Source organism: Cynoglossus semilaevis, chromosome 17 (genome assembly GCF_000523025.1).
Source record: "Cynoglossus semilaevis isolate Cse_v1.0 chromosome 17, Cse_v1.0, whole genome shotgun sequence".
NCBI lineage: Eukaryota > Metazoa > Chordata > Actinopteri > Pleuronectiformes > Cynoglossidae > Cynoglossus > Cynoglossus semilaevis.
Genome location: NC_024323.1, coordinates 1,834,616 through 1,859,320, shown reverse-complemented (window position 1 = coordinate 1,859,320; position 24,705 = coordinate 1,834,616). Strand labels below are relative to the sequence as shown.

At 40.1% G+C, this 24,705-nt stretch overlaps 1 protein-coding gene across 3 annotated transcripts; it reads left to right on the top strand.

The window, feature by feature from the left end:
• Window positions 1-4,028: 4,028 nt before the first annotated feature.
• ints1 (integrator complex subunit 1) lies at window positions 4,029-23,811 on the top strand. 3 transcript variants are annotated; one of them, XM_017040736.2, is made up of 48 exons: window positions 4,029-4,235; window positions 4,334-4,437; window positions 5,181-5,471; window positions 5,563-5,759; window positions 6,323-6,460; window positions 7,702-7,861; window positions 8,012-8,117; window positions 8,218-8,404; window positions 8,554-8,690; window positions 8,786-8,927; window positions 9,012-9,188; window positions 9,283-9,391; window positions 9,499-9,619; window positions 9,856-9,933; window positions 10,022-10,182; window positions 10,581-10,677; window positions 10,765-10,856; window positions 11,000-11,060; window positions 11,160-11,357; window positions 11,448-11,577; window positions 11,669-11,848; window positions 11,946-12,095; window positions 12,180-12,359; window positions 12,504-12,608; window positions 12,706-12,873; window positions 13,015-13,126; window positions 13,224-13,382; window positions 13,471-13,617; window positions 13,713-13,811; window positions 14,045-14,169; window positions 14,262-14,516; window positions 14,780-14,939; window positions 15,024-15,155; window positions 15,778-15,946; window positions 16,886-17,009; window positions 17,103-17,218; window positions 17,312-17,399; window positions 17,489-17,742; window positions 19,613-19,742; window positions 20,359-20,492; window positions 20,578-20,770; window positions 20,861-20,985; window positions 21,072-21,181; window positions 21,735-21,848; window positions 21,943-22,013; window positions 22,100-22,191; window positions 22,330-22,439; window positions 22,897-23,811. In XM_017040736.2, exons 2-48 carry the CDS (start codon window positions 4,383-4,385, stop codon window positions 23,010-23,012), a joined length of 6,555 nt encoding a protein of 2,184 aa, XP_016896225.1. In that variant the 5' UTR covers window positions 4,029-4,235; window positions 4,334-4,382; the 3' UTR covers window positions 23,013-23,811. The 3 variants fall into 3 exon arrangements, with proteins under 3 accessions (XP_016896225.1, XP_008327497.1, XP_016896224.1); XM_008329275.3 differs by having other exon boundaries at window positions 8,554-8,699; window positions 10,022-10,179; XM_017040735.2 differs by having other exon boundaries at window positions 8,554-8,699.
• Window positions 23,812-24,705: the final 894 nt, after the last annotated feature.

The following is a 24,705-nucleotide window of genomic DNA, read 5'->3' as shown; positions in this document are numbered from 1 at the left end:
CTCATGATGCGTGGTTTTAATGACCGGACAAAATATAGAATTTGCCAAAACCGAAGCCATTTTGTCTACCAAAATTCCACCTCAACGTTTTTGAAAGTTGACCATTTTAGGACAAAAGCAACTTTAGCCTTTGGGTCACCTTTCTATTCCGTGGTGGTTTTGCTGTAATGGTGTTGCGTAATGTTTAGCAGCCATAGAGATAAAAGAGGAAACAGAGACACCCTCAAGGTTCACACACACTGTCTCAAACATGATGTAATGTTAATGACGTGCTAAAGTACATCATAAATGTTGAGTAAGATTTTCATTGACTATATGACTGGTGCCAGAACATTTCCCAAACCGTTTTCAGATGTGTTCCTGTTGATAGGTCTTTTTTTCTTTTTCTCCACAGCGATGGTGTCAGACAGACAACAGTACGTATTGACTTTTCTGACTCACACATGGAAGAATCCTTTGTGCAAACCACAACGTTCCGTTTCCAGCTTAACAGACCACCAGAGACCTTATCTCTCCGACCTCGACTCTGCACCAGATCCCAAGATTGTGTTAAATTTAGTTTTATTGGCAGGACTTGAGAACAACATTTCTACATACAAATATATATTAAATATTCTGCAGTTTATAATAAATTGAATGCTGTAAAAAAAAAACGTGGTCCTGGTTATTGGCACTGAGTCATACTTAAACGAACTGAAATTAGATCTTGTTGTATGAGTCATATGTTCTAGTTAGGTCGAACTAGTTTAAAGGAGACTCAATGGTAGTTTGAAAAAAAAAGATTATAATAGATGACAGGAAACAACAATGAGCTTACAGCTACAAGTTAGCCACAACTATAGTCATACCAGCTAAACTGATTAATATATGGGGCTACATAAGTACAAGGTAAATAAAAATGCTATAAAGTGTCTATAAATTAAGCAAGCATAGCCATGGTGCAGCTGAGAATTGGCATAGTTAGCAAAAACGGTAGCTAAGCTAATCTGATAGCTGGGGTTACAGTCATTAGTGACAATGAAATAAATACTAAAATCAGCGAGAAAACATTGACATGATAGTCTAATGTTACATAAGTTACCAAAAATACATACAGAGCTAACACAGCTAAGTTCACAACCAGAGAACATACACTACAGTAATATAAAATAAAATACACAGAAATATAAAACACATAGTCCGAATATTGTAAAACATATCCAAAATGTGTCAGAAGTTAAGGCTGGTATAAAAAGCAGAAGGAAAGACTTTCTGGTTGTCGTCGATTTCATTTGTTTGTTTGTTTCTGTTGCGTGTTTTCAACAAATGCTGACATGAACTCTCTGGAGAATGAGCTCACTTATTTTATGTCAGTCAGACTTTCAGCTGCTCGCTCACTTCCACACAGCCCCGTTACTGTCCGTCTGTGCCAGCGCTGTCCACACATGACCTGTATTACAAACAATGTGGCAAGAAAGTGTAGCGTGTGCTACAGAGTGGGCCCGGGTTTTGGTTAGATCAGCGTGCTGTGGGGTCTGCACTCTTGCAGGTCGGTTTTGGATTACAGGAAGTAACACTGACTCACTAATCTCGTTTCTTTTAAACTCAGACCGTTGAAGTCGGAAATTTGATCGCGTACAAAGACCCCCCTCCAGCCCCCGTAGTACTCAGATCACTTTCCTTCCTTCCATGCGCTCCAAAATAATCCCTGAGTAAAAAGGGGTTGTGGAACCTGCAAAGCCGAAGTTGTGATAATAACAACACACACTTTGACGTTTAAAGTGGTCACTTATTGTTTCCCAAAGACGTTTTACGAATTTCTACAGACTTGGATCGCGCAGGTGTGTGACGTTTAAAATATGGGTCCCCAGAAAAAAAAGTTTGGGAAACACTAACTTAGACAGCCCACCAAACTGTCCAAACATGAGAAAATATCACGTGGTCTCCACTACCAGAGATATTTTTGAGACTTAAAGAACTACCAATAATCATCTGCATTTATGACTCTGTTTGATCCTCACCATTTTTCAATCCGGTCATGGGCCGGATTGGGCGGTTCGGTGGGCCGCATTCAGGACATGTGCTATAGAGAGACAAATGGATATAGTGGACCTATCAACCTTTACCGACCGGTAATACCACGCCATCGTTGAAGGATCAATACATTTTCAAAATAAAACATCTTTCAGACTTTCTTCTGTTAGCATCAGAGTCTGAATGACCTGTCGTTTTGAAACATTTACAGTTTATCTTTGAAAGAAAAAAGTAAAGGGACATTTTGAAACATTTACAGGTTATCTTTGAAAGAAAATAGTAAAGGGATATGACTGGATTCTTTTTGATTGAACTAAATTAGTGAAACTGAAGTACATTTTTTCACCGTGTCCCTCAAATGACCTACGGACCAGCATCGGTCCCCGAACCGGGGGTGGGGGACCCCTGTTTTACAGATTTAATTTGAAAAACCAGCGACCTCGTTCGACTGATTTCCTCAGAATGTGTTTGATGTGAAAACACTTGTACCTACGCAACGGAGCCCAGACACACACCAGAGGAATACTGCAGTTACAGCACTAATGGCAGCAGCTGAACTAGGGCCAAAAAAATCCTCCTCATCAGTAAAGATCTCTGCAACGACTCCAACATTCTGAAAGCCTGCCATGAAACAGCCGGGGAGGGTTTGGGAGGGGGGGTTCAAAGTCAGTGGGGCCTGTTGGTTAGATATTCGCTCATTTTCTATATTTGATACTTATGTCAAAAGTTAAGTCATGTGGGAAGAATGAACAAAATCACTGGCTTTGACCAAAGGCGGGACTAAATGTGGATCTTATGAAGCCTGGCGAAGTTCTGCCAATGCTCTCCCACTCTGCTTGCTGTAAAGTTTTAGACAAACTTAAAGAAAGACAAGTACCATCAGAATCAAAATCCACACACTGTAATTCCTCAAACGCCTTTTATCCGTGTGTGTGTGTGTGCGTGCGTGTGAGTAATTCAAACGCCTTTTATCCGTGTGTGTACGGGTGTGTGTGTGTGTGTGCAGGCGTGCGTGTGACTCATCATGACTCTAAGATTCCTGACTTTCTTCATGACTTCATCCTGAAACTATTTGCATCTCGTTGCCTTCTGGCACTGATCTGACTCCTCTCTCTACTTCGCAGCTGCCGTTTCAGTTTGTTTTATTTCCCACCTGCACCTTTTTTTTTTCTTTTGAGAAACGGTGAGGCATGTATAGGTTTCCTTGACTTTTGTAAACTAACTTTTATAAAACATTTGTCGACATAGTCTAAAACCTTTTTTTTTTTTTTCAGAAGTAAAACAGTTTGCCCAAAATATGTTACAAGTGGCTAAAGGCACATGACATGTTGAGTCAGAATAGAATTAAATGTTGGTCCATGCTTTTGGTCTGGGCGGTTGTTTTTGATGTTTTTCTGAAATAAGACAACTGAATGATGTATGTGCAGATTTATATTAAGTCTCCTTCATTTCCACCTTAAATATGCAACGTGGTTTCCTTAAATAAATATAAACTCTGACGAGCTTTCAGTTCGGTAAAATACAGTCTGCGCTGCCATCTACTGGTAAAAGGTATGAATTGTCCGATTTGCTATGTATGACACAACAAAAGTGTTCTGTCATATATGTGTATGTATATATGTGTATAATAAACACGAATAAAGCTAAAGTTGCCCGAAAAATCTTACTAAATATAGGGGGAAACTTATACTAAATAAATAAGAGGCATATCACAATGACTGCGATGTCTAAAAATGTAAATAATGATTGTAATTACATAACAAAGTCCAATATAGCTTAAGGTAAGGTATTAAGGTATTAGCTTCATTAACCAAAGTTAACAAGTTAATATAGATGATAATAATAATAATAATAATAATAATAATAATAATAATAATAATAATAATAATAATAATTGAAGTTAGCGACCATGTTTAAACCAACCCTGAATTTGTTTATGAGGTCCAAGTAAAACAACTAATAAGCAGTACAAGCAATACAGCTGATTCTATACTAGATGGCGCCGTTCGCGTCATGGCCAGTGAAATGAAGCCGAAGAAGAAGACGAGGCTGAAGATAACATGGCTGCTACGATGAAGTTATGAATCGTTTAAACGTTGCGTTTTTGTTACAAGGGCAGCGTCTTGATTGAAAACGAAGGAAAATGAACAAATGAGATGATTATTATGACACAAGTTTAGTATGAAGCTTGATATGCTTACGTGAGCGGTTATATTTTCATCGTAAGTCAAGACAATGCTAGCTGCCGTGATGGTTAGAATTATGTGTTAACATATATTCTAATTCTGGTCCTTGTTTGTGTTTTTTTTTTTTCAAACAGCTTACATTGAAAAACCCATTACATCTTGTATAACTCCGGTTTAGAAAACATGAATCGCCCAAAGCAAACGGCTCTGCGGAGACCTAGTGCAGCAAAACCATCAGGTATGGCTGTCTTTTCTTTTTATAATTTCACCTTAACTTGGTCATTTCAACATATTACTAAGTAATTCGTGTAATTCCATATCAACATTTAAAATTGAATGCTTTAAAATCGCTTTGTATTTTTTTTATAAAGTTAAAAACGATGGTTTAAAAAAACCGTGAATGTCATTGTTGCTATTTGCTGCACACGTTTGTCAGACAAAACTCTGTGGCTGACAGTGTTACTTTTACAAATTTTAACTAGCATTTTGATAAATATTGTAACGTTAGGACTATCTATCTGGTACTGCTATGGAGAGATGCAATTTAACTTAAATTTGACTTGAGTTAAATTTAGCTAACGCCCAAGGGCTTCCAATTCTAACAGAATCAATAAACCAAAATAATAAACCTAACAAACATAGTAATTAAAGCCTTTTTTTAAAAAACATTGCTTAAAACAGGTTACTCGCACAACAAAACATGTCTACCCAGGGAAGTTATTTTTTATATTTATGATCTATAATAAAATAGCAAATCTATTATAATATCTAATAATAATATATGTATATAATATAGAAAAGGTATTTTAATAAACAGTTTTATCTTAAAAACAAACATAACCAACATTTAGGATGTTAAAATAGGGATTTTAAAATAGTCCTTAATTAGTGGATAGATAGATATTTGAATAGATAATAAAAGAGCTGCAATGATAATGAAAAAAACCCTGAGATTTTAAGTTTATGATTTTTATTTTGTAGGTCACCCACCACCAGGGGACTTCATTGCCCTGGGATCGAAGAGCCAGGGCGGGGAACCCAAAGTTCCCGCTGTCCTCCTGAAACCCGCAGCGGCAGGTTTACCAGTTGACCGTAAGAGAGAGACGTCGTCCACTCTGCCCTCATCATCAGGTCTGTCTAGTCTCACCAAGCGTCCCAAATCATCAACCACTCCTCCGGTCAGCTCCCTGGGAAGACTGGCTGATGCAGCTGCTGTGGATAAGAGGGCTATATCCCCCTCCATTAAAGAGCCTTCAGTGGTGCCCATTGAAGGTCTGCGTTTATGAAATATTTTAAACCAAGTTTGTCACCAAAAGCTGTGAGTGTTCAAATCAGCTGAAGACATTTTATTTTTCTCCACCAGTGTCGCCAGTTGTGCTGCTGGATGAGATCGAAGCTGCCGAGTCGGAAGGAAACGATGACCGCGTCGAGGCGCTGCTGTGTGGAGCCGCGAGTCAGCTCAAGATGAACAGAGCCAAACCTGACATCACTCTGTACCTCAGTCTCATGTTCCTGGCCAAGATCAAGCCAAATGTTTTTGCAACTGAAGGAATCATTGAGGTGAGAAAGACGTCTTCAGGAGTCATTTGACACAGAGTTAATAAGTTAGTGAGTTAAGAGCTGGGCGTTACAGTCCCATATATAATGATACATTTAAAATTATTGCAGGTGGTCTTATCTTTACCACCTGGACAGCAGTCAGCAGTTACTGGCTACAAAGCCTCTAGACCAGGGGTGTCAAACATAAGGCCCGCGGGCCAAACCAGTCTCCTAGGGGGTTCAATTTGGCTCGCTTGATCTAAGGCCCGCGGGCCAAACCAGTCTGCTAGGGGGTTCAATTTGGCTCGCTTGATGAATTTTGAAAGCAAAAAAAGCACAAACACTGATGTTTTGTAAAATTATATTTCATTAAATGAATGAATGAATATTTTACAATATACTTATACTACAAACAGGGGAATTATGGGCTTATACTTATTAATAGATAATTATGTGATGATTGTCCTGTCTTGTACTGGGGTTTTTTTTTTTACTGCAGTGTCAACATTGTAAAACTATGTCTGCACTTGAACATAAATAATCCTCTGAGACAACAGCTAAATCTTTGTACTGACTCTCACCAGGCCCTGTGCAGCCTCCTGCGTCGGGATGCATCCATCAACTTCAAAGCCAAAGGAAACAGCCTGGTGTCCGTTCTTGCTTGCAATCTGCTGATGGCAGCCTATGAAGAGGACGAGAACTGGCCAAAGATTTTTGTGAAAGTGAGGAAACATTTTGTTTTGTTTGTTTTGTTTCCTTCAACGTTTGATGCTTTATGGATAATGATTTGTGTATATCTCTGAGAGCAGCATTACCTTTACGTTAAGGTACAGATTTGGATAAAAACTTTTTAATGGTCCTGGTTCTAGTTCAGTGAACTAAAATGATGTGGTTAAATACAGTTCTTTAAAAATCATATCAAAAGATAATTGGGTTTTTTAAACACATTTTCCTTAAAAAAAAAAAAAAAAAATCAGACCTAAAGTATGCAATGGAAAACAGTACAGTTTTAAGATAAAAACCTGACATCTTACCACTGCAACTGTCTTGAAGCACTTTTTCCACCATATTCCAAAAGAGTTTAAAAACCGTTGGCCGTTTAAGGACAGTGGACTCATTATCGTGTTCTAGAAAGTTTTGTGAGTTTTAGTTTAGGTCATGTTATACTACTGTAAGTCACCATCAGAAGATGTTAGGCTGTGTTAATTGGGCTCAAGTACGAGAGAGGAAAAAAACAACACAGAAACAAAGAATAATTAGAAAAAGGCAACAGTGTGGCTGGGAAAAATAGTAGTTTCTTCAGAGCTGATAGCAGAAGATTTATTTGAAGATGACCTAAAAGTCATGCATAAAGGCTAAAATGCTACAATGCTTTTAACCTTCTATGCTATCTACTAGGAAAATGCACTGGTATTCCAGGGGAAAGGCAGAATAATATAATAATAATATAAATTAAATCATTTAATTTGGACAAGTTTTGGACAATGCCTGGTCTAGACTCTACACCAGGGGTGACAAACATAAGGCCCGCGGACCAAAACCGGGTTTCAATCCGGCCTGCTTGATGAATTTTTTTTTAACATAAAAACGCACAAACACACAATGTTTTGTATAATTATATTTCATTAAATACAAATATTTTCTAATATAAATATATTTGCATGGAAACTAAGGGGGAAACATGGACTTATGTTGTGATTGGTGGTCCAGCCCATTTGACAAAAATGAGTTTGACACCCCTGCTCTACACCAAAACCAGGAATGACCGGGGAATGTAAAATCCATTTTTACCATACCACAATATGGTTGCCCAATATGGGTTGGTTGTAACTGGAAGACTGTACAGATGAAACTACTCCATAACTTATTATGACACTGACAAAAGCAATCGATTTTTATTTATTCAATATTACAAATATTGATTTTTAAAATTACTCTTCTAACAGTGAACTGTGTTTTTCAGGTGTACATTGAGGACTCTTTGGGGGAGAGAATCTGGGTGGACAGCTCTCACTGTAAGACCTTTGTGGACAACATCCAGACTGCTTTCAGTACAAAGATGCCGCCAAAAAGTATGCTCCTGCAGACTGACACAAGCCGCTCGGGTGGAGACCTGAGTGCAGGTAAACATATTTACAACCAAAAGTTTTGAAAATGTCTAAGTTAACATGACAAGTTTTGAAGAATAATCATTTACAACAAGTTACAAGTTTTGAAAATGTCTATGTTAACATGACAAGTTTTGAAGAATAATGCACTTTTTTGGCTTCTAGGGAGCAGCCCACACCCGTCAACACCTGATGAAGATGACAGTCAGACTGAACTGCTGATAGCAGAGGAGAAACTCAGCCCTGAGGACGAGGGTCAGGTGATGCCGAGGTATGAAAACTGATCACGTTTATGCTGCAGCCATAAACAAAGAACTTTAGTAAATTATTGATTATTTTAAAACGTCTTTATTTTCTCCACAACACTGAAGGTATGAAGAACTGGCTGAAAGCGTGGAGGACTACGTGCTGGATGTCCTCAGAGATCAGTTGAACCGCAGGCAGCCCATGGACAACGTGTCTCGAAATCTGCTCCGTCTTCTCACAGCCACATGTGGCTACAAAGAGGCACGACTCATGGCTGTGCAGAGGCTGGAGATGTGGCTTCAGAACCCAAAGGTAATAAGTCAAAATGTCCCTGGAGGAAAGGATATACAAGTATTCCTCTTGACTTTAAAAATGACCAAAATGCTGAGGACGAGGATTTTATTTCCATAACTAAGCAGCCCCTAACATCTAACACTTCATTCAATCTCTGTGTGCACTAGCTGACCCGACCGGCCCAGGACCTTCTCATGTCCCTGTGTATGAACTGCAACACCCACGGCGGTGATGACATGGAGGTGATCTCCAACCTGATCAAGATCCGACTCAAACCCAAAGTCCTCCTCAACCACTACATGCTGTGTGTCAGGTCCTTGTCGCACTTCTCTCTAATGTCTGTCCTGTGTCGCACTCCGGTGAATTGTGCTAAGTGGTTCTTTAACTGTGACTCTCCAGGGAGCTGCTGAATGCCCACAGAGACAATCTCGCCACAATGGTGAAGCTGGTGATCTTTAATGAGCTGTCCAACGCCAGAAATCCAAACAACATGCAGGTTCTTCACACGGTGCTGCAGCACAGCCCAGAGCAGGCCCCGAAGGTAAAAGCAAGAAACCGCGACACACTAATCCTCATCAACGTTTTATTTTATTTCATTTTATTCCTGTCTTCTCTTTGTCTGTAGTTTCTGGCCATGGTGTTCCAGGACCTGCTAACCAACAAGGACGATTACCTCCGCGCCTCGAGAGCTTTGCTGAGAGAGATCATCAAACAGACCAAGCATGAGATTAACTTTCAGTCCTTCTGCTTCGGTTTAATGCAGGAGAGAAAGGAGACCAGCTACGTGGACATGGAGTTTAAAGTGAGAAAACACCGAAACAGCTCAGAGTTTTCAGATCTTTTCCAGACTTGATTTGAATCTTCATTTTTTGTTTTTCCTCTTGTTTCTCTCGAAGGAGCGTTTTGTTATCCAGGTGACAGATTTACTGACGGTCTCCATGATGCTGGGCATCACTGCTCAGGTGAAAGAAGCCGGTATCGCGTGGGATAAAGGGGAGAAGAAGAGTAAGTATTGTATTCTTTTCCTTCAGTAACGTCATTATTACCAGTCTTCATCATTATCCTGTGTGAGGAGGCATCGTTTGACGAAAAACGTCTGTGGTTTGTGCCAGACCTGGAAGTTCTGAGGTCCTTCCAGAATCAGATTGCTGCCATACAGAGAGATGCAGTGTGGTGGCTTCACACTGTGGTTCCCACCATCAGCAAAGTTGGTCCCAAAGACTATGTTCACTGGTCAGTAACATCTAATTTATCCATAAATTGTTAACATTGTGATTTGATGTGAGATCTTTAGGCTGGCACCTGTAGTACTGTTGTAGGCCATTAGGGCTGGTTGATGGCGCTGTTTGACAGAATTATATCTTTTATGACTATAATTTGGCCCAGATTCCAAAAATGTGCACTACTGAAATAAACCAATAATATTTCTGTATATTTTCTAACATAATCAATATCTCTCATGTCTGCAGCCTTCACAAGGTGCTGTTCACGGAGCAACCTGAGACGTATTACAAGTGGGACAACTGGCCTCCAGAAAGCGACAGGAAGTGGGTTTTATGCCTGTGTTTTTTTTTTCTATTATTAGAGATTATAAGATTATATAATGAAAAATAACATCTATCTTCTCATCCCTAGTTTCTTTCTTCGCCTCTGCTCTGAGGTTCCCCTACTGGAGGACACACTGATGCGCATCTTGGTAATCGGACTGTCCCGTGACCTACCACTGGGCCCAGCAGATGCCATGGAGCTGGCAGATCACCTGGTTAAGAGGGCCGCAGGAGTTCAGTCAGATGGTAGTTGAGTATTGTAGCCTGGAAAAGGTGTCGGTGTTGTGTAATTATAAAGCACGGGCAACGAACAAATACATGAGAAGTTATTTTTAGATTTAACTTTCGTTACGTAGAGAAAGAAAACAAATGTAGAAACAGATGTAAAACATTATTTAAATGAAAATAAATAACAGAAATAAGTACAGGCGGTCCTTGACTTATGGCGGAATTTCATTCCTACGGTGCAATGTAATTTGAACTCACAGAACCAATGTCACTTACCTACACTAACACAATGGTAACATCAAAATCAAGGACATAAAAACATCAGAAGATTCTGACGTACACTTGGAAGCCAGCAGATCACCTATTGAAGGGCAAAAGTCCCCAAAACAATGTAAACAAAACTGTCTTCTGATTTCTAGATTTGGAGGTTCTAAGAGTGGAAAGGATTCAGCTCATCGACGCAGTGCTGAATCTCTGCACGTACCACCACCCCGAGAACATCCAGCTGCCCCCGGGGTACAAACTCTTGACAAAAAAATACTTTCATGTCTTCTTCAGTTTACAAAATAACTCCTAATAACATAAATAATCTTTAACTTTTAGGTACCAGCCACCGAATCTGGCGATATCCACGCTCTACTGGAAGGCATGGCTGCTGCTTCTCGTGGTGGCTGCGTTTAATCCTCAGAGGATAGGTACATTTAGGTTTATATTTCACGGCTAAAGTGGATTCCATGGCTTTGAAGTGCAGAAAATGAAACACAACCTTTCCAGGTTTTTTTTTTGTGTGTGTCTACAATTTGTTGTTTGTCAATACTTTCTTTTTTTTCCCCTAAAGGTTTAGCTGCGTGGGATGGCTATCCCACCCTAAAGATGCTCATGGAAATGGTTATGACCAAGTAAGTTAATAATAATAATAATAATAACAGCAGTTGAAACTTGTCTCATTCTTGGTCTTGTTCATCCATTAATCTCTCGCTCTCTCTTTCTCTCTTCAGTAACTACACCTACCCTCCATGCACCATCGCTGACGAGGACACAAAGACGGAGATGATCAACAGGGAGCTGCAGATCTCGCAGAGAGAGAAACAAGAGATCCTGGCCTTTGAGAGCCACCTGGCTGCAGCTTCCACCAAACAGACCATCACGGAGAGCAACAGTCTTCTCCTTTCCCAGCTCACCAGTCTGGATCCACAGTAAGATAAATCAGTAATTACAGTTTCAGGGAAGAGTACAAGATTGATACAATTGCATTGTTACTCCTGTGATTTTTTTTTTTTTTTTAGGGGACCTCCTCGTCGGCCGCCGCCACAGGTCCAGGAGCAAGTAAAAACCCTCAACCAGTCTCTGCGTCTGGGGCACCTTCTCTGTCGCAGCCGCAACCCAGACTTCCTCCTTAACATCATCCAGCGACAGGTAACGCCGGCGTCAGCGAAGCTCAGTTCTGGAGCTAAAGCTATTCAAAAGCCACTGATTAACATTGCTGTCGATATTCTGTATTCCACAGGCCTCTTCTCAGTCCATGCCATGGTTAGCTGATCTGGTTCAGTCCAGTGAGGGGTCCTTGGATGTGCTTCCAGTACAGTGCCTGTGTGAATTCCTCCTGCATGACGCTGCGGATGACAATCAGCCAATAGATGATGACGATGAAGGAGAGAGCAAAGAGCAAAGGGCTAAGAAAAGACAAGTATGTTTATTAAATGAAACTTTGTTTTTTTTTTAAAACAGTGTCTTCTAATGGAATTTACTTAATTTATTTTTTGTTTCACAATCTGACCTTTCAGAGAAAACAAAAGCAAAGACAGCTACTCGGTCGACTCCAGGATCTGTTGTTGGGTTCCAAAGCAGACGAGCAGACGACATGTGAAGTGTTGGATTATTTCCTCCGTCGTCTCAGTTCATCTCAGGTGGCGTCCCGTGTCCTTGCAATGAAGGTAATAAACTTAAAGGAACAGTCCACAGATCATTTCTAGAAACATGAGCGAATGAACTAATCCACATGACAAACACGTGTCCAGGGTTTGTCTCTGGTGCTGAGTGAAGGAGCATCGAAGGACGGAGAAGACCGATATCAACCAATGGAGGAAGACTCTGCGGATGCTGAGCTCCTGCCTGGTTACCAGTGGCTTCTTCAAGATCTGCCAAAGCTGCCGTTATTTGACACTGTCAGGGGAATGACGTCCACTGCTCTCCAGCAGGTTAGTGTCTGTGACATTTTACACTTTGGGAACAATAAAGTGCAACTAGGTAATTTGTGAAAATACAAGTAGAAGGCAGCATATCTGATGAACATCACACTCATTAAAAATGACTTCTTAATTTAACTCTCTGCTTCCTCACAGGCCATCCACATGGAAACAGATCCACAGACCATCAGTGCCTACCTCATCTACCTGTCCCAGCATGCACCGGTGGAGGAGCAGGCCGCCCATAACGACCTAGCACTGGTAAACCCCACAAATCTTTTAATTTATTTGATTAAACAAAGTTAGATTGTTTTCTAAAGCCAAAACATTGTAAATCTTTTCTCCGCGTTCTCCGCAGGATGTTGCTCGGCTGATCGTGGAACGCTCCACCATCATGAACAGCCTCTTCTGCAAACACTCGTCTCGGCCCGAGTCTGAGGCGGTGCTCTTAGCTTTTCTCTCCATCTTCTCGGCTTACATTAGAAGGATGAGGAAAACCAAGGAGGGAGAGGATCTGTACAGCTGGGTGAGTACCTTTTACCATTGAATATTTTACATTTCATAGCTGAAAAACAAATATGTATTTTGTTACTTCTCCTAAAAAAGCATAGAACTTTAAAGTTACATGTTCATAATCATTGAAGATATTTTTTTGTTTTGTTTTCAGTCTGAATCTCAGGACCAGGTGTTTCTGCGTTGGACGACAGGAGAAACCGCAACGATGCACATCCTTGTAGTTCACGCCATGGTTATACTGCTGACACTTGGTCCACCTAAAGGTACTGTACTCCTGCGGATGGATGTAAAGTATATATTTGGCCTGCAATGGGACGGAACATATTTATAAATATATTATGTCTTTTGTCTCGTGGACAGGAGAGAGCGATTTCTTCCATCTTTTGGACATTTGGTTCCCTGATAAGAAACCCCTTCCTACTGCTTTTCTGGTTGACACGTCGGAGGAGGCCCTACTGCTGCCTGATTGGTTGAAACTTAGGATGATTCGTTCAGAGGTTTCTCGACTGGTTGATGCAGGTACAAGTTCTCACTGGCCGAAAAATCTTTTTCACATTTTTTTTTCTCACACTATATGTCATGGATTAATGCATTTCTTTTTTAACAGCTCTCCAGGACCTGGAACCTCAGCAGCTGCTGCTGTTTGTGCAGTCGTTCGGTATCCCTGTATCAAGCATGAGCAAACTGCTGCAGTACTTGGACCAGGCCGTTTCCCATGATCCTCAGACGCTTGAGCAGAACATCATGGATAAACGTAAGAATCTTTTTTCAACATCTGACTTTGAAGGCAGTTTCGATGTTCACAGCAACTTACCCTGACTGTGCCCGTTTGTTTTTTCCGCTCTACAGACTACATGGCTCACCTGGTTGAAGTGCAGCATGAACGAGGTGCCACTGGGGGGCACACTTTCCATGCATTACTTAACTCCTCTCTTACTCCAAGCAGAGGTCAGTAGACGTTTTTTTTATGAATGGCTTGTGATGTGCAACTAAACTCATAATAGAACCAACTAAGAATTTAAATCAAAACTTAAATAATCAAAAGAACCATTGAAGGGGAAAAATGGGAAAAGTAATAACCACGGAAAGACACATTTCCAAACTAAAGCTATCAATTGCCTGCTCCAAGATGGAACATTCATGTGCACGTGTTTGTGTTTTAAATATTTCCCTCCTTACAGACTCTGCTGATGGGAGTAAAGTCAAGGTAACAATGGAAACACAACACAGCTCTGTGAAGATGAGAGCAGCCAGTCAACTTCCTGTCATCGGTCCTGACGATGATTTAACCGGCTTGTTGCTTCAGGTTCGGTTCTACCTATCTGACATCACTCTAATCTCTGTGGTCAATTGTTGCAACAGATTTTTTTTTTTCTATTGACCCTTTTTTTTGGACAGATTTTCCCTTTGAAGACGGATGCTCGTTGGCATGGCCCCCCTCCCAGCCAGCTCTCTTTAGCCTTGCAGCAAGCCCTGGCTAAAGAACTGATGCGAGCCAAACAGGGCCAAGTTCAACAGAGCAGTTTGGCCTTTCACCTCTTGCAGGCCATTGCGGCCTTGCTCACTTCTGCCCACGCGGGGCCAATCGTCATGTCAATGCACCACAGCCATGCCCTTTCCTGTCCGCTAATGCGTCAACTTCACCTCTATCAGGTAAAGGCTGTTGCAAAATAACGTAATATGATCATTATAAACTCTTCATGACTTTGACTGCAGTAGCATAATAAAATGAGTTAACATTTTTATTGAACAGTGTTGTAGCAGTATGATGTAACATAGCCTGAAAGGCATACTTATTACCACCTGCAGGTCAAGGAAGTGAACTGCATCTACATGTTGCCAGACAGAGAATACAATTCTAATGAAACAGAACTGTATACTTTCGCTTTAATGTTTTTTGTGTCTGCTTTTACTAGCGTCTTGTGGCCAAGGATGTTGCCTTTTCCTCCCTGTTCCTCAAAGTCGTAGTTGAGATGTTGATCTGGTTGGACAACCCAACTGTGGAGGCAGGGCCCCTGAAAACTCTGCTCAGATCTTTTGCCGGTCAGAGCTCTCATACACACAGACACAACGATGGTGAGCGTCTGAATTGTTCATCTTTTTAAATGACTCTGTGTCTCAGCACGAACAGTGAATCATGAGTGTGCTTTTTCCCTGCAGTGAGGACAGGCTTCCTTCACCTGGCTGAGGCCTTGGCCTACCGCAGGGACACTGACGTGCCACTGAGAGCTGTCATTGCTATGCTGAAGGCAGGAGACAGATGTAATGCGGAGGCAGAGCTCATTAGCAAAGGTACGTTTCAAGTTGTGCATGTTGGTGTGAATGTGATCGAATCAGTTTCTGAACTCTGTTATCTCAAGTGTTTGAGCTGTTTGAGTGGTTAGAAGACAAAACAATGTCCTTCTCTTTTAGGTCATGGCACATATGTTCCACAAATAAAATCCCACAGTCATGAAAAGTAAATGTGATGAAATATATTCATCTCCTAGTTTTAGTTTATTCTCAATTGACCTATTCTGAATAATTCATTTGAAAACCTGGGCCTGTTTAGTTGAACACATTTCTGAAATACCTGCAGAAATTGTAGAAAGACTCACTCTCTTTAGTTTTTACGACCCTCTGCTGCCCTCTAGTGAATTGTTCTGCTTATTTGCAGTCAAAAAAGAGGATGATTTTCAAACCTATTAAGTGAAATTAGATCATTTAAATTTCTTAAATTATAGATTTATTTTTTTAAGCTACACACCTAATGAATTCTCATAGCACTCAAATCACTGGTTTAGGACTTGGGAGTTATTTTTATTTTTCAGGAATATTTTATATATGCTAAGTAAATAGTGTATATATTTTTATAATGTATTATTATTATTATTATAATTATTATTATTTAATTGAAATTTTCATTGTTGTGCAGTACTACAGGGGCTCATGGAGGTCAAGTCTCCATACCTGGAGGAGCTTCTGTCTCTGTTGATGAGTGTAGGAACACAGAACGGGACGGCCGGCCCCGTAGCCATGGTGATTTCCCTGCTGCTGCAGGAGAGCGAGGAACCAGCTGTGAAAAAGGAAGTGGATTCCAAAATGTGAGCAATGCCATTTCTATTTCCCTCTGAAGTCATGCAGGAAATATTGAAATATTTGACAAGAGGTAATGACAGGAGCAGCTGTGTCTGCTGTCCGTGACCAGGTCCTTGTAAAACTGAAGCTGGATTTGGTTCAGGAACCTTTAATTGGTTTTGCAGATACATGCGTACTTTGAAAACCCTCTGAATACTTAACATTCTTCTCGGCAAAACTGTTTGAGAGCCAAGCACAGGGAGCCTGCCCACACATTGTTTTATAGTGCTGTCTGGATGTGTGAAATATTAGTGTTATTTGCTTTTGCTAATTGCCATCTAATGTTTCTAAAGTGCAGCCCCGGTGGCCAGTCGTGTTACTAAGAAAGGTTTCCTGCATTTCCTTCCTCAAAGAATAGTTACTGTGGCTAATGAGCAGAATCTAAACTTCACTTTTGTTAACGTGGCCTTGTTATTTCATGTAAGAAAAAAAACAAACATTTTTTTTAAATAACTTCAGGGTCACTCGTGTCACTAGTTTTGTTTTGAAACTCTCTTCTGGCAAATTTAAGCTATTTTAGGTCATTAACAACAGTTTTAATTAATTTTGTAAAGTCAGTGGTTTTATGTTGTTACAATTTATCACAATTAATTTGACCAAGTGGTACACCTATCTTATTAAAAATTAGAAAATTTGTGGTCAGTTTTAGCTATTTTTACTTGTTTTTTTTCTTACATTTGCTTCTGTCTTTCGGTTTCTTTGAGTGTTTTTATTTTACTTTTTAAAGCCGAGCCTGTTAAAAAGTTTGGGAAACTTGAGCGTCTCGGCCAGATTTAATATAAATTTAGTTATGTTTTGTTTTTAGTCAAGCAAAAGTTCTTACTCAGGCTGTAGATTCTAAGTTCTAAAATCTTCAGTCACACCTCATTAATGACGTACCTCTTCTCGTCAACTTTTGTCCAAAGTTCTGAGGTGACAAAGTCTGGACTTAGCTCTGGGCTGCTCGTGGACTGGCTGGAACACCTTGACCCAGAGGTGACGTCAGTGTGCCCTGAGCTTCAACAGAAGCTGCTGTTTGCTCTCAATAAGGTGAGCTGGCTTTTGAACAACATTCTGAATATATATACATATGTTTTGTTGACGTCTCTGATACATCCTTACTTACTGTCTCAACCGCTCTAGGTCCAAGGCACCCCGGCGTACAGACCGTACCTGCTGGCTCTGCTCACACATCAGTCAAACTGGCCCACTCTCCTGCCCTGCATCAGCGCTCTCCTCAGCAAGCGGCGTGACTACAAGTAAATTTATATTTCATTTTTTCTAACACGGAGTCGATGCTTCCTTTATTGTGGGATCTTGCTTTTAAATGACGCCTTAACTAACATTTACAGACTGGACCCATCATCAGCCCTGGACTTCCTGTGGGCCTGCAGCCACATCCCACGTATCTGGCAGGGCCGTGACCAGAAAATACCACAAGTGAGTTTAAAAATTTAGAAAGTGACCCCTGCGGTGAAATGTTTATGCCAACTCTGTTGATTTTTTTTTTTTTTTTTAACCCTGTGCAGAAGAAAACTGAGAAGTTTGTGCTGCGACTCAGTTCCGAGGAGCTGATCAGCCTGGTGGATTTGATTCTGTCTGAGTCAGAGCTCATCAGTCACACCAAAGAGGAACAAGATGACGAAGGCAGGGTGGACCAGGCCTGTCGCTCCCTCATACAGTCACGGCTTCCCCTCCTTCACTCCTACTGCAATGGAGACCTGGAGAACATTAAGAAAGTGTCGCAGTACCTCATCAACTGTACCGCCACGTGGGAAGACAGGTAAAATAAATTAAAAATATCTACTATATGGACAGTAGTTGAAGTAGTACTCCAAGATGTACTTTAGACGACAATTCAGGATCAATAACAGAACTATAAAAAAAGCTAATTTATAATACCTGCTACCTTCTGAGATTTCTATATCAAAGTTTCTCAATGGAAAAAAATTTATAAATAATTTAAAAAATCTTAACCCATTAAAATTTTATAAATAATTTAAAAAATCTTAACCTCAACCGCAACGTGTTTAGTTTGTGACGTGTAATTGGAATAAACTCCATCGTGCCTGTTGGATGAATGTTTAACGTACCAGCAGGCGTTTATTTTTACAACACAAGGCCAGAACCTTTTATTTTTTCTGCATATTTTCACGATCAACCCTTTTTTTTTCTTTTACCCGACAGCTTAGCTGTACTTAAAATATGTAATTCCGAAGATAATTTTGCTCGACCTTGGCCAAAGTTTCCTCATTAAAGCGCTTTAATAACCAGAGACGTATTTGTGAACACGGGGTTTGCCTCCACCGAGGGCTGCAGCCTGATCTTTGACAGGCTAAGTTAGAACAGGAATTTCACAACACCGGCGAGTTTAGAGCCTCAGCCTTAATCCTCTCGGCTTCATTATAACAAACTGAGCCTTTAAAGAGATCACAGTGTAGACGACCGGTGCTAGGTTTTAATTTCACACCAATAGACCTAATTATCGAGTTTCCCCCGGTCTACAGCGTCGTGGCTGACACAGGAAAGTTCATCTGCGCTCAGAAGGAGAATGTACTGCAATTTTCTCCCAAGTTTCTAAGCACAACGTAGCAAAGAGGAAAAAAAAAACGATTTGAGGCTAATTAGGACAAACAATACAAGGTGTTGAAATGGATGGAGCTCAGCACTGAATTTAATGAAGGATTAACGGTTGTAAATGTGACAGTTAAGTGTTGATGTCACAGGCTGGTTGACACACAGGGCCGACCACAGATGAGAAGTAGAGTTATCTTGAAATGTGAGATGTACATTTGTTAGCTACACCCTCATCGCTCAGCCAATCAACGTATGGCTGCTGAAGTTCTAACTGAGCATCAGAATTTTGAAGTGAGGTGGTTAATAAGACTAAGACTGAGGACGTGAAAATATTGTTGTCCACAAGGGGGAGCATGACAGAAAATAATTGAGAACCCCGGTCTAAGCTAACAAAAAAACTTCCAAGAAAAGTGTTCTACTAGACCAAATAAACCAAAAGAATATTGAAATCACAGTGATTATCAACTGGCGGCCCACGGGCCAACTCCGGCCTGCCGAACCTTCCAATCTGGTCCACAACTGGATTCCGAGGAAGAGTAAACAACTGAGGGCATATAATATCATTAATTTGCACCATTTATGACTTTATTTTATTTAAAAATATATTTTTTTATTTCATTTTATTTGAGTATCTGGCCCCAAAGGTCTGTACAAAAAATATTGACCCTCTGACAAAAATAGTTGGTGACCCCTGGTCTGGATAAACAAAAGTTGAAAAACCTTGTAAATAACTTAAAAAAAATGCAAAAATTACACTATGCAGAATGAAATGATCGTTCCAGATTTTACTAAAGCTTTGATTGAATTAGATCAAAATTTCAAACATATGAACTCATCTGTCTATTATCACTGCTTTAACCTGACTAAAGATCTGATTACCATTTCTAAATGTTTACATCCTTGTACTGCGCAGCCGAGCGGAGCATCTGTAACCAATTGTTGCTGCTAGTTAAACAGCTGTGAGCTTCACGACAAAATAAGTGACATCAGGGATTCGATTTCTCCCTCAGAGCCACAGCCTGTAGTAGCCGAGCCACTTTTCCCACTTTTCCTATGTTTTTGTTTTGGTCTCACAGGGCCATGAGTAAGAGATGCCAGGACCTGCTGCTGCAGATCTACTTACATTTTCCTGAGGTCATCCAGCACGTGACCCTGCCTGAGGGCACGTTCAGCAGTGGAGGGGCTGCAGACGGGAGCAGCTGCAAGGTGACTTCCTCCTCCACATTACAGTACAATTTCAAGTCTTTCAGAATTGGTTACATTATTGTGGTATAAACTCTTCAATTCAACACGGCCAGCGTTGGTTAACTGGTTTAATTTTATTCACATGCATCTTTATTTTTGTTCTCAATTTAACCAGCTTCCTTTTTTTTTTTATTTTTAACAAAACCTTTTAGCCTTTTTTAAGTATTTGATTCCTTCTTACATTTAGCTCATTTAACATGTGTTTTTGGAGTGCCTGAAAAAGAATTCTAGTAAAAATTACATTTTTTATGCTAATGGTTAGCTTATAGCAATTACTGGTCTTTAACATTTTTTGGAAACTTTTTAGACACTTTACAAATCTTTTTTCCAACTCGCTTTCTTAGTCGAAAATAATCAAATTGCTTTGTGTTTTACCAACATTTCAAAGCTTTTGGTAGCTGGTTGAAATTTTACAGCATCAAGTCAGGAAAAATGTTTAAAAGCATTTTTTCTACCCTTATTTCCATGCAAATGCCCATAATTTTTGTCAGGAAAAATGTTCAAAAGCAATTTTTCTACCCTTATTTCCATGCAAATGAGTTCGCCCATATTTGACAAACGTTTTCTTTTTTTTAAGCTGGACGTCCTCGTCCACCGCCTGGTCACTCTTCTTGCTGACATCGGAGACTCAAAGTCCGCTGAGAGCCGTGTGTCTGACGCAAACCTGGCCTGTAGGAAGTTAGCTGTGTCCCATCCTATCCTCTTACTCAGGTAGGAAAATGATGTCCCTCCTCAATCACGACTGCCTGCGGTCATTCATAATAGAATCTGTGCTCTGACCTGTTCTCCTCTGCAGACACCTCCCCATGATCAGCGGTCTGCTCCACAGTCGCATTCACCTGAACAAGCACGAGTTGAGGCAGCAAAACCACATGACCTTCTTCAGCAACATGCTGGCCATCCTGGAGCTGCTGCAGCCCCTGGTTTTTCACAGCGACCACCAGAGGGCGCTTCAGGACTGCCTTCTCTCTTTTATGAAAGTCCTTAAGGCAGGGCTGCTTCCACGTTTTTCCAAGTGTGTTACAGAACTGAGGATGACTCCAGTGTTCATGTTTGTTTGTTTGTTTTCTCCCTCGTAGAACTTTCAGACAACGCGTTCTCCGTTGATCTTCATCAACAAATTCCTGCAGTTCACTCAGAAGTACATAACGCACAACGCAGCGGCGGCCATTCCTCATCTGCAGAAGCATTCCCACATCTTACAGTCAGTAACACACGCTCTCTGACGTGGTCCGTTCTGAATGGTTTATTCTTTAGGTTTTGATGGATTCATTTTGTCTCTACCTGTAGGGGTCTGTGTGCAGAAAACCCAGACCTGGTGCAGCTGAAGTCTCTGCTCGCTGGACTCACCTTACCACTGAAAGGTTCATCTGCAGGGGTCACAGCAGAGGAAAGAGATGGTGAGCAAGCAAGTTATCTTTGTCAGCTTCCTTTGAGCATTCACAACTGCCGTTTGGCAATAACTTCACTCAGAGGTCAGAAGTTTTTTAAGTTTAAAAAAATATTTTAAATTAAATAATTTTTTATATTAATTATATTAATATAAAATTAATGTTATGTTAATATAATATTAAAATTATATAAAATTAAAACGTCTTTTCAATCAATATTTTAAACACATTAAGTTGTGAAGCAGGATGGTGCACATGTATACAGTAGTTCTAGTTTTATTTGCCAAAAAGCAAGTGCAGGGCAATCGAAACATAAAAAAACAACTTTTTTGTCAGCATTTGTAAACTGCAAGTTACGGTGAAAAGAAAATGGTAAAAAAAAAAAAAAATTTAAAGATAATAAAGATTTCCTCAGAGCAGCGTTCAGAACAGGCTGTTCTGTGTCTTTGTGGTTCCCACCACCACCACCAAAAGAAAAAGTCTTCTGTCAGCTCTGGTTTTCAGCCGGATTTTTATCTCTTTTACATTTAAAAATAATTTGTTTCTTTTCTGTACACATTAGATGACAGGTCCACCAGTTCTCTGCCCTTGGTCAACATATCTGCCTCAGTATCACTAAGTGGTGTTGACATGACCATGTACTTGAAAAAGATATCCAGAGGAGAAGCAGTGGAGGGTGAGTACCACAGCGCTGTAGAAATGTCCTCTGTTTTTAATCCTGAATCTTCGTGATCAACAAGTTTTGTTTTGAACTTCTCGGTGTGTTGTAGATGTGCTGGAAGTGTTGACGGAGGTAGATGATAAGTCGAGGAGGAGTCCGGAGATCATCCAGTACTTCATAGTGAGTCATGAACAACAGTCATGTGCAGCAGCCACTGGAGTGTAACACATCCATCATTATGAAACCCTCCTCTTTGTTTTGTGTAGAACGACCTGCAGAGACTCATGGTTTCCTCCGAGGAGCTGTGTCGGAACATGGCCTTCAATCTGGCCCTGCGCTGCATGCAGAACAACCCCTGGTGAGTTTTACAGCCCTCAGACGACTGGCGAATTGCCAAAAGTTCCTACCTGTGAAATTCACTCTCCTGTCAATCACAGCTACGGTCTGTCAGCGCGCCTTAGTTATAACTGTAACTGTTTTGTTTCCTGCGTCGCAGCCTGGCAACCGACTTCCTGCCGACGTTCATGTACTGTATGGGCAGTGGGAACTTTGATGTGGTCCAGACGGCTCTCCGGAATTTGCCAGAATACGTACTTCTTTGTCAAGGTTGGAGAAAAAAAAGCTGTTTTATCGTTGTCTTTGTTCGCAGCGATCAATGGCTGAATAACTGTATTTTCCATGTTTAAGTTGAAGCCTCCACAGATGCATGCTGGGAGATTTGATGGCATTTTAGCCTCCTGGTGCATTATGAAACAATTTTTCATAATATGTGTTCAAATAACAACATGTATCCACTTTGTTTTAGAGCAACGGTGAGTGGATGGATGGAATTGAAATAGAATTATTTGATATACAGTGCGCATCTGTTAAGACAGTGTTTCTCAACCTCAGGGTCGTGACCCCACATTTGGGTCAACCAGAATGTCTAGTAATTGATTGGAAAAAAAATACTGCTTCATTTTCTTTCTGTTTCCAGCCTAAAAAAGTCAGTTTGAAAAAGAAACAGAAATTAAATTCTTCACTGTCCGTTCTCGTATGTTAAGTTTTTGTCTCTCTTCCACAGAACATGCCGACATCCTGCTCCACAAGGCTTTTCTGGTCGGCATTTATGGACAGATCGACACCAGCTCGGTGATCTCAGAGTCCATGAAGGTTCTTCACATGGAAACGACAACATAACAAACATCTTGCAAAAAACAACGTCAACTATTCTCAGCATTCCTAGCCTAGAATATTCCTTCGTTTGATTCTGTGTAGCAGAAGTGGATTATTTTACACATGAAGCTCATCAGTGCTTCTTACTCGAGGCTTCATCCCTGAGCTGGAGGCTCCAGCAGTGGGAAAACTTCAAAGACCGGTGTTAAATCTCCCTCCTAATGAGCTACAAGGGTTATAATTAAAACTGTGAAATGACTCTTATTGCGAGAAAATGACAATTAGCGCATTAGCCGCTAAATTATTAGGTTGTTAATTGTTTTAAACAGATAATGTAACAATACATTCACCAGTAATGAGAAACTGGGACGTTGATAAGTGATGTCCAATTTATTTAAAACATTGCGAAGTTACAGAAACAGTAGGTTTAATAATTGTAATTTATGGGTAAGGAGAAGTGTATTAAATTACAAATATTAATCAGTTCAATTAAGAGGGAGATTTTGTACATTTCTGCTGTTACATTGCTTGATATCATGTTGTGTATTTAAAATGGTAAAAAAAAGTCAGATTTTTACCGTAGGCATCGTGGTTTTTAACATTTTAAAGATCACTCATGATTTTTCTTTTTGCATAAATCATATTATTTTGCTCTTCAACATTTTGATCTGATTTTGTTAGTTTTAAGTCTTGATAATAAACACACAAAAAATAATGAAAGAAAAATGATAAGCATCAGTGAAAAAAATATGTTTTTGAGGCTCTGAGTTGTTGACGTGAGAACTGAATAAAACAACATTTTGAAAATGACTGTTTTAATATAGCTGTATATGTCATCATTTTGTCATTTTGTAGTGTAAAGAAATGCAAGGAGAGTCATTTTGGTCAAAAACGTTAGTTTAAAATAACCAAAAATTACCTAGAGTTTAAAAAACTGGGCAAAAAGAGGACCACAAAGCTATTTTTTTTAAAAGAATCTTGGAATTGATTCTTTACTTCATCCAATAATGTATACAAAATAATAAACCTCAGTCGAAACTTTCCTGAAGTGTTTCATTTTTTAACATTTAACAGCTGAACTTTAAAATAGTTCTGTTAACTAAAAAAAAAAAAAACACTTAAAAAACACAAATATGCCCAAAAACCAATTACGACCTTTCAAAGAAACCTATTTCCAGCTGGAGTGTAAGGGTGTAAAAATAAATGGCTGCAGGTTTTTGTGTCTGCTCATTTCATTCCACTGGTGCTTTGATCCTGATAAAGCTGGAAACAGCTGTCAGTGCTTCGCTCGTTCGTCACTGGGCCGTAACAGACAAATTAAAGGCATCAGTGATGCACACGCTGGGATGGAACCCATTTTGCCATGAAAGTGTGAGTTGTTTTGCCCACAGAGCCTCTGACTTCATCTTCAAACCCTCTTGATGGAGTAGAGGGCTCGTTGTCAGACGATCAGTAGACGCGCTGATAACCAGGAAAGTGGACGTCCCCATTGATGGGAAATTAACCGTAGCCGTAAATGTTCAATAACTGAGAGCAAAGGTTTCTTTAATGACAGTTCGGACCTGTTGTTGGTGTTCGGTTACACTGAAGGACATGGTAATGAAGATGGGCTGTCTTTATAGACATGTCCATACTTGGATCACATGCCTGAAAAAGAAAAAGAAAAAAAAAGCGCAGCATCAAATAATGTTCTGAAAAGTGTCTGTAATAAAACACA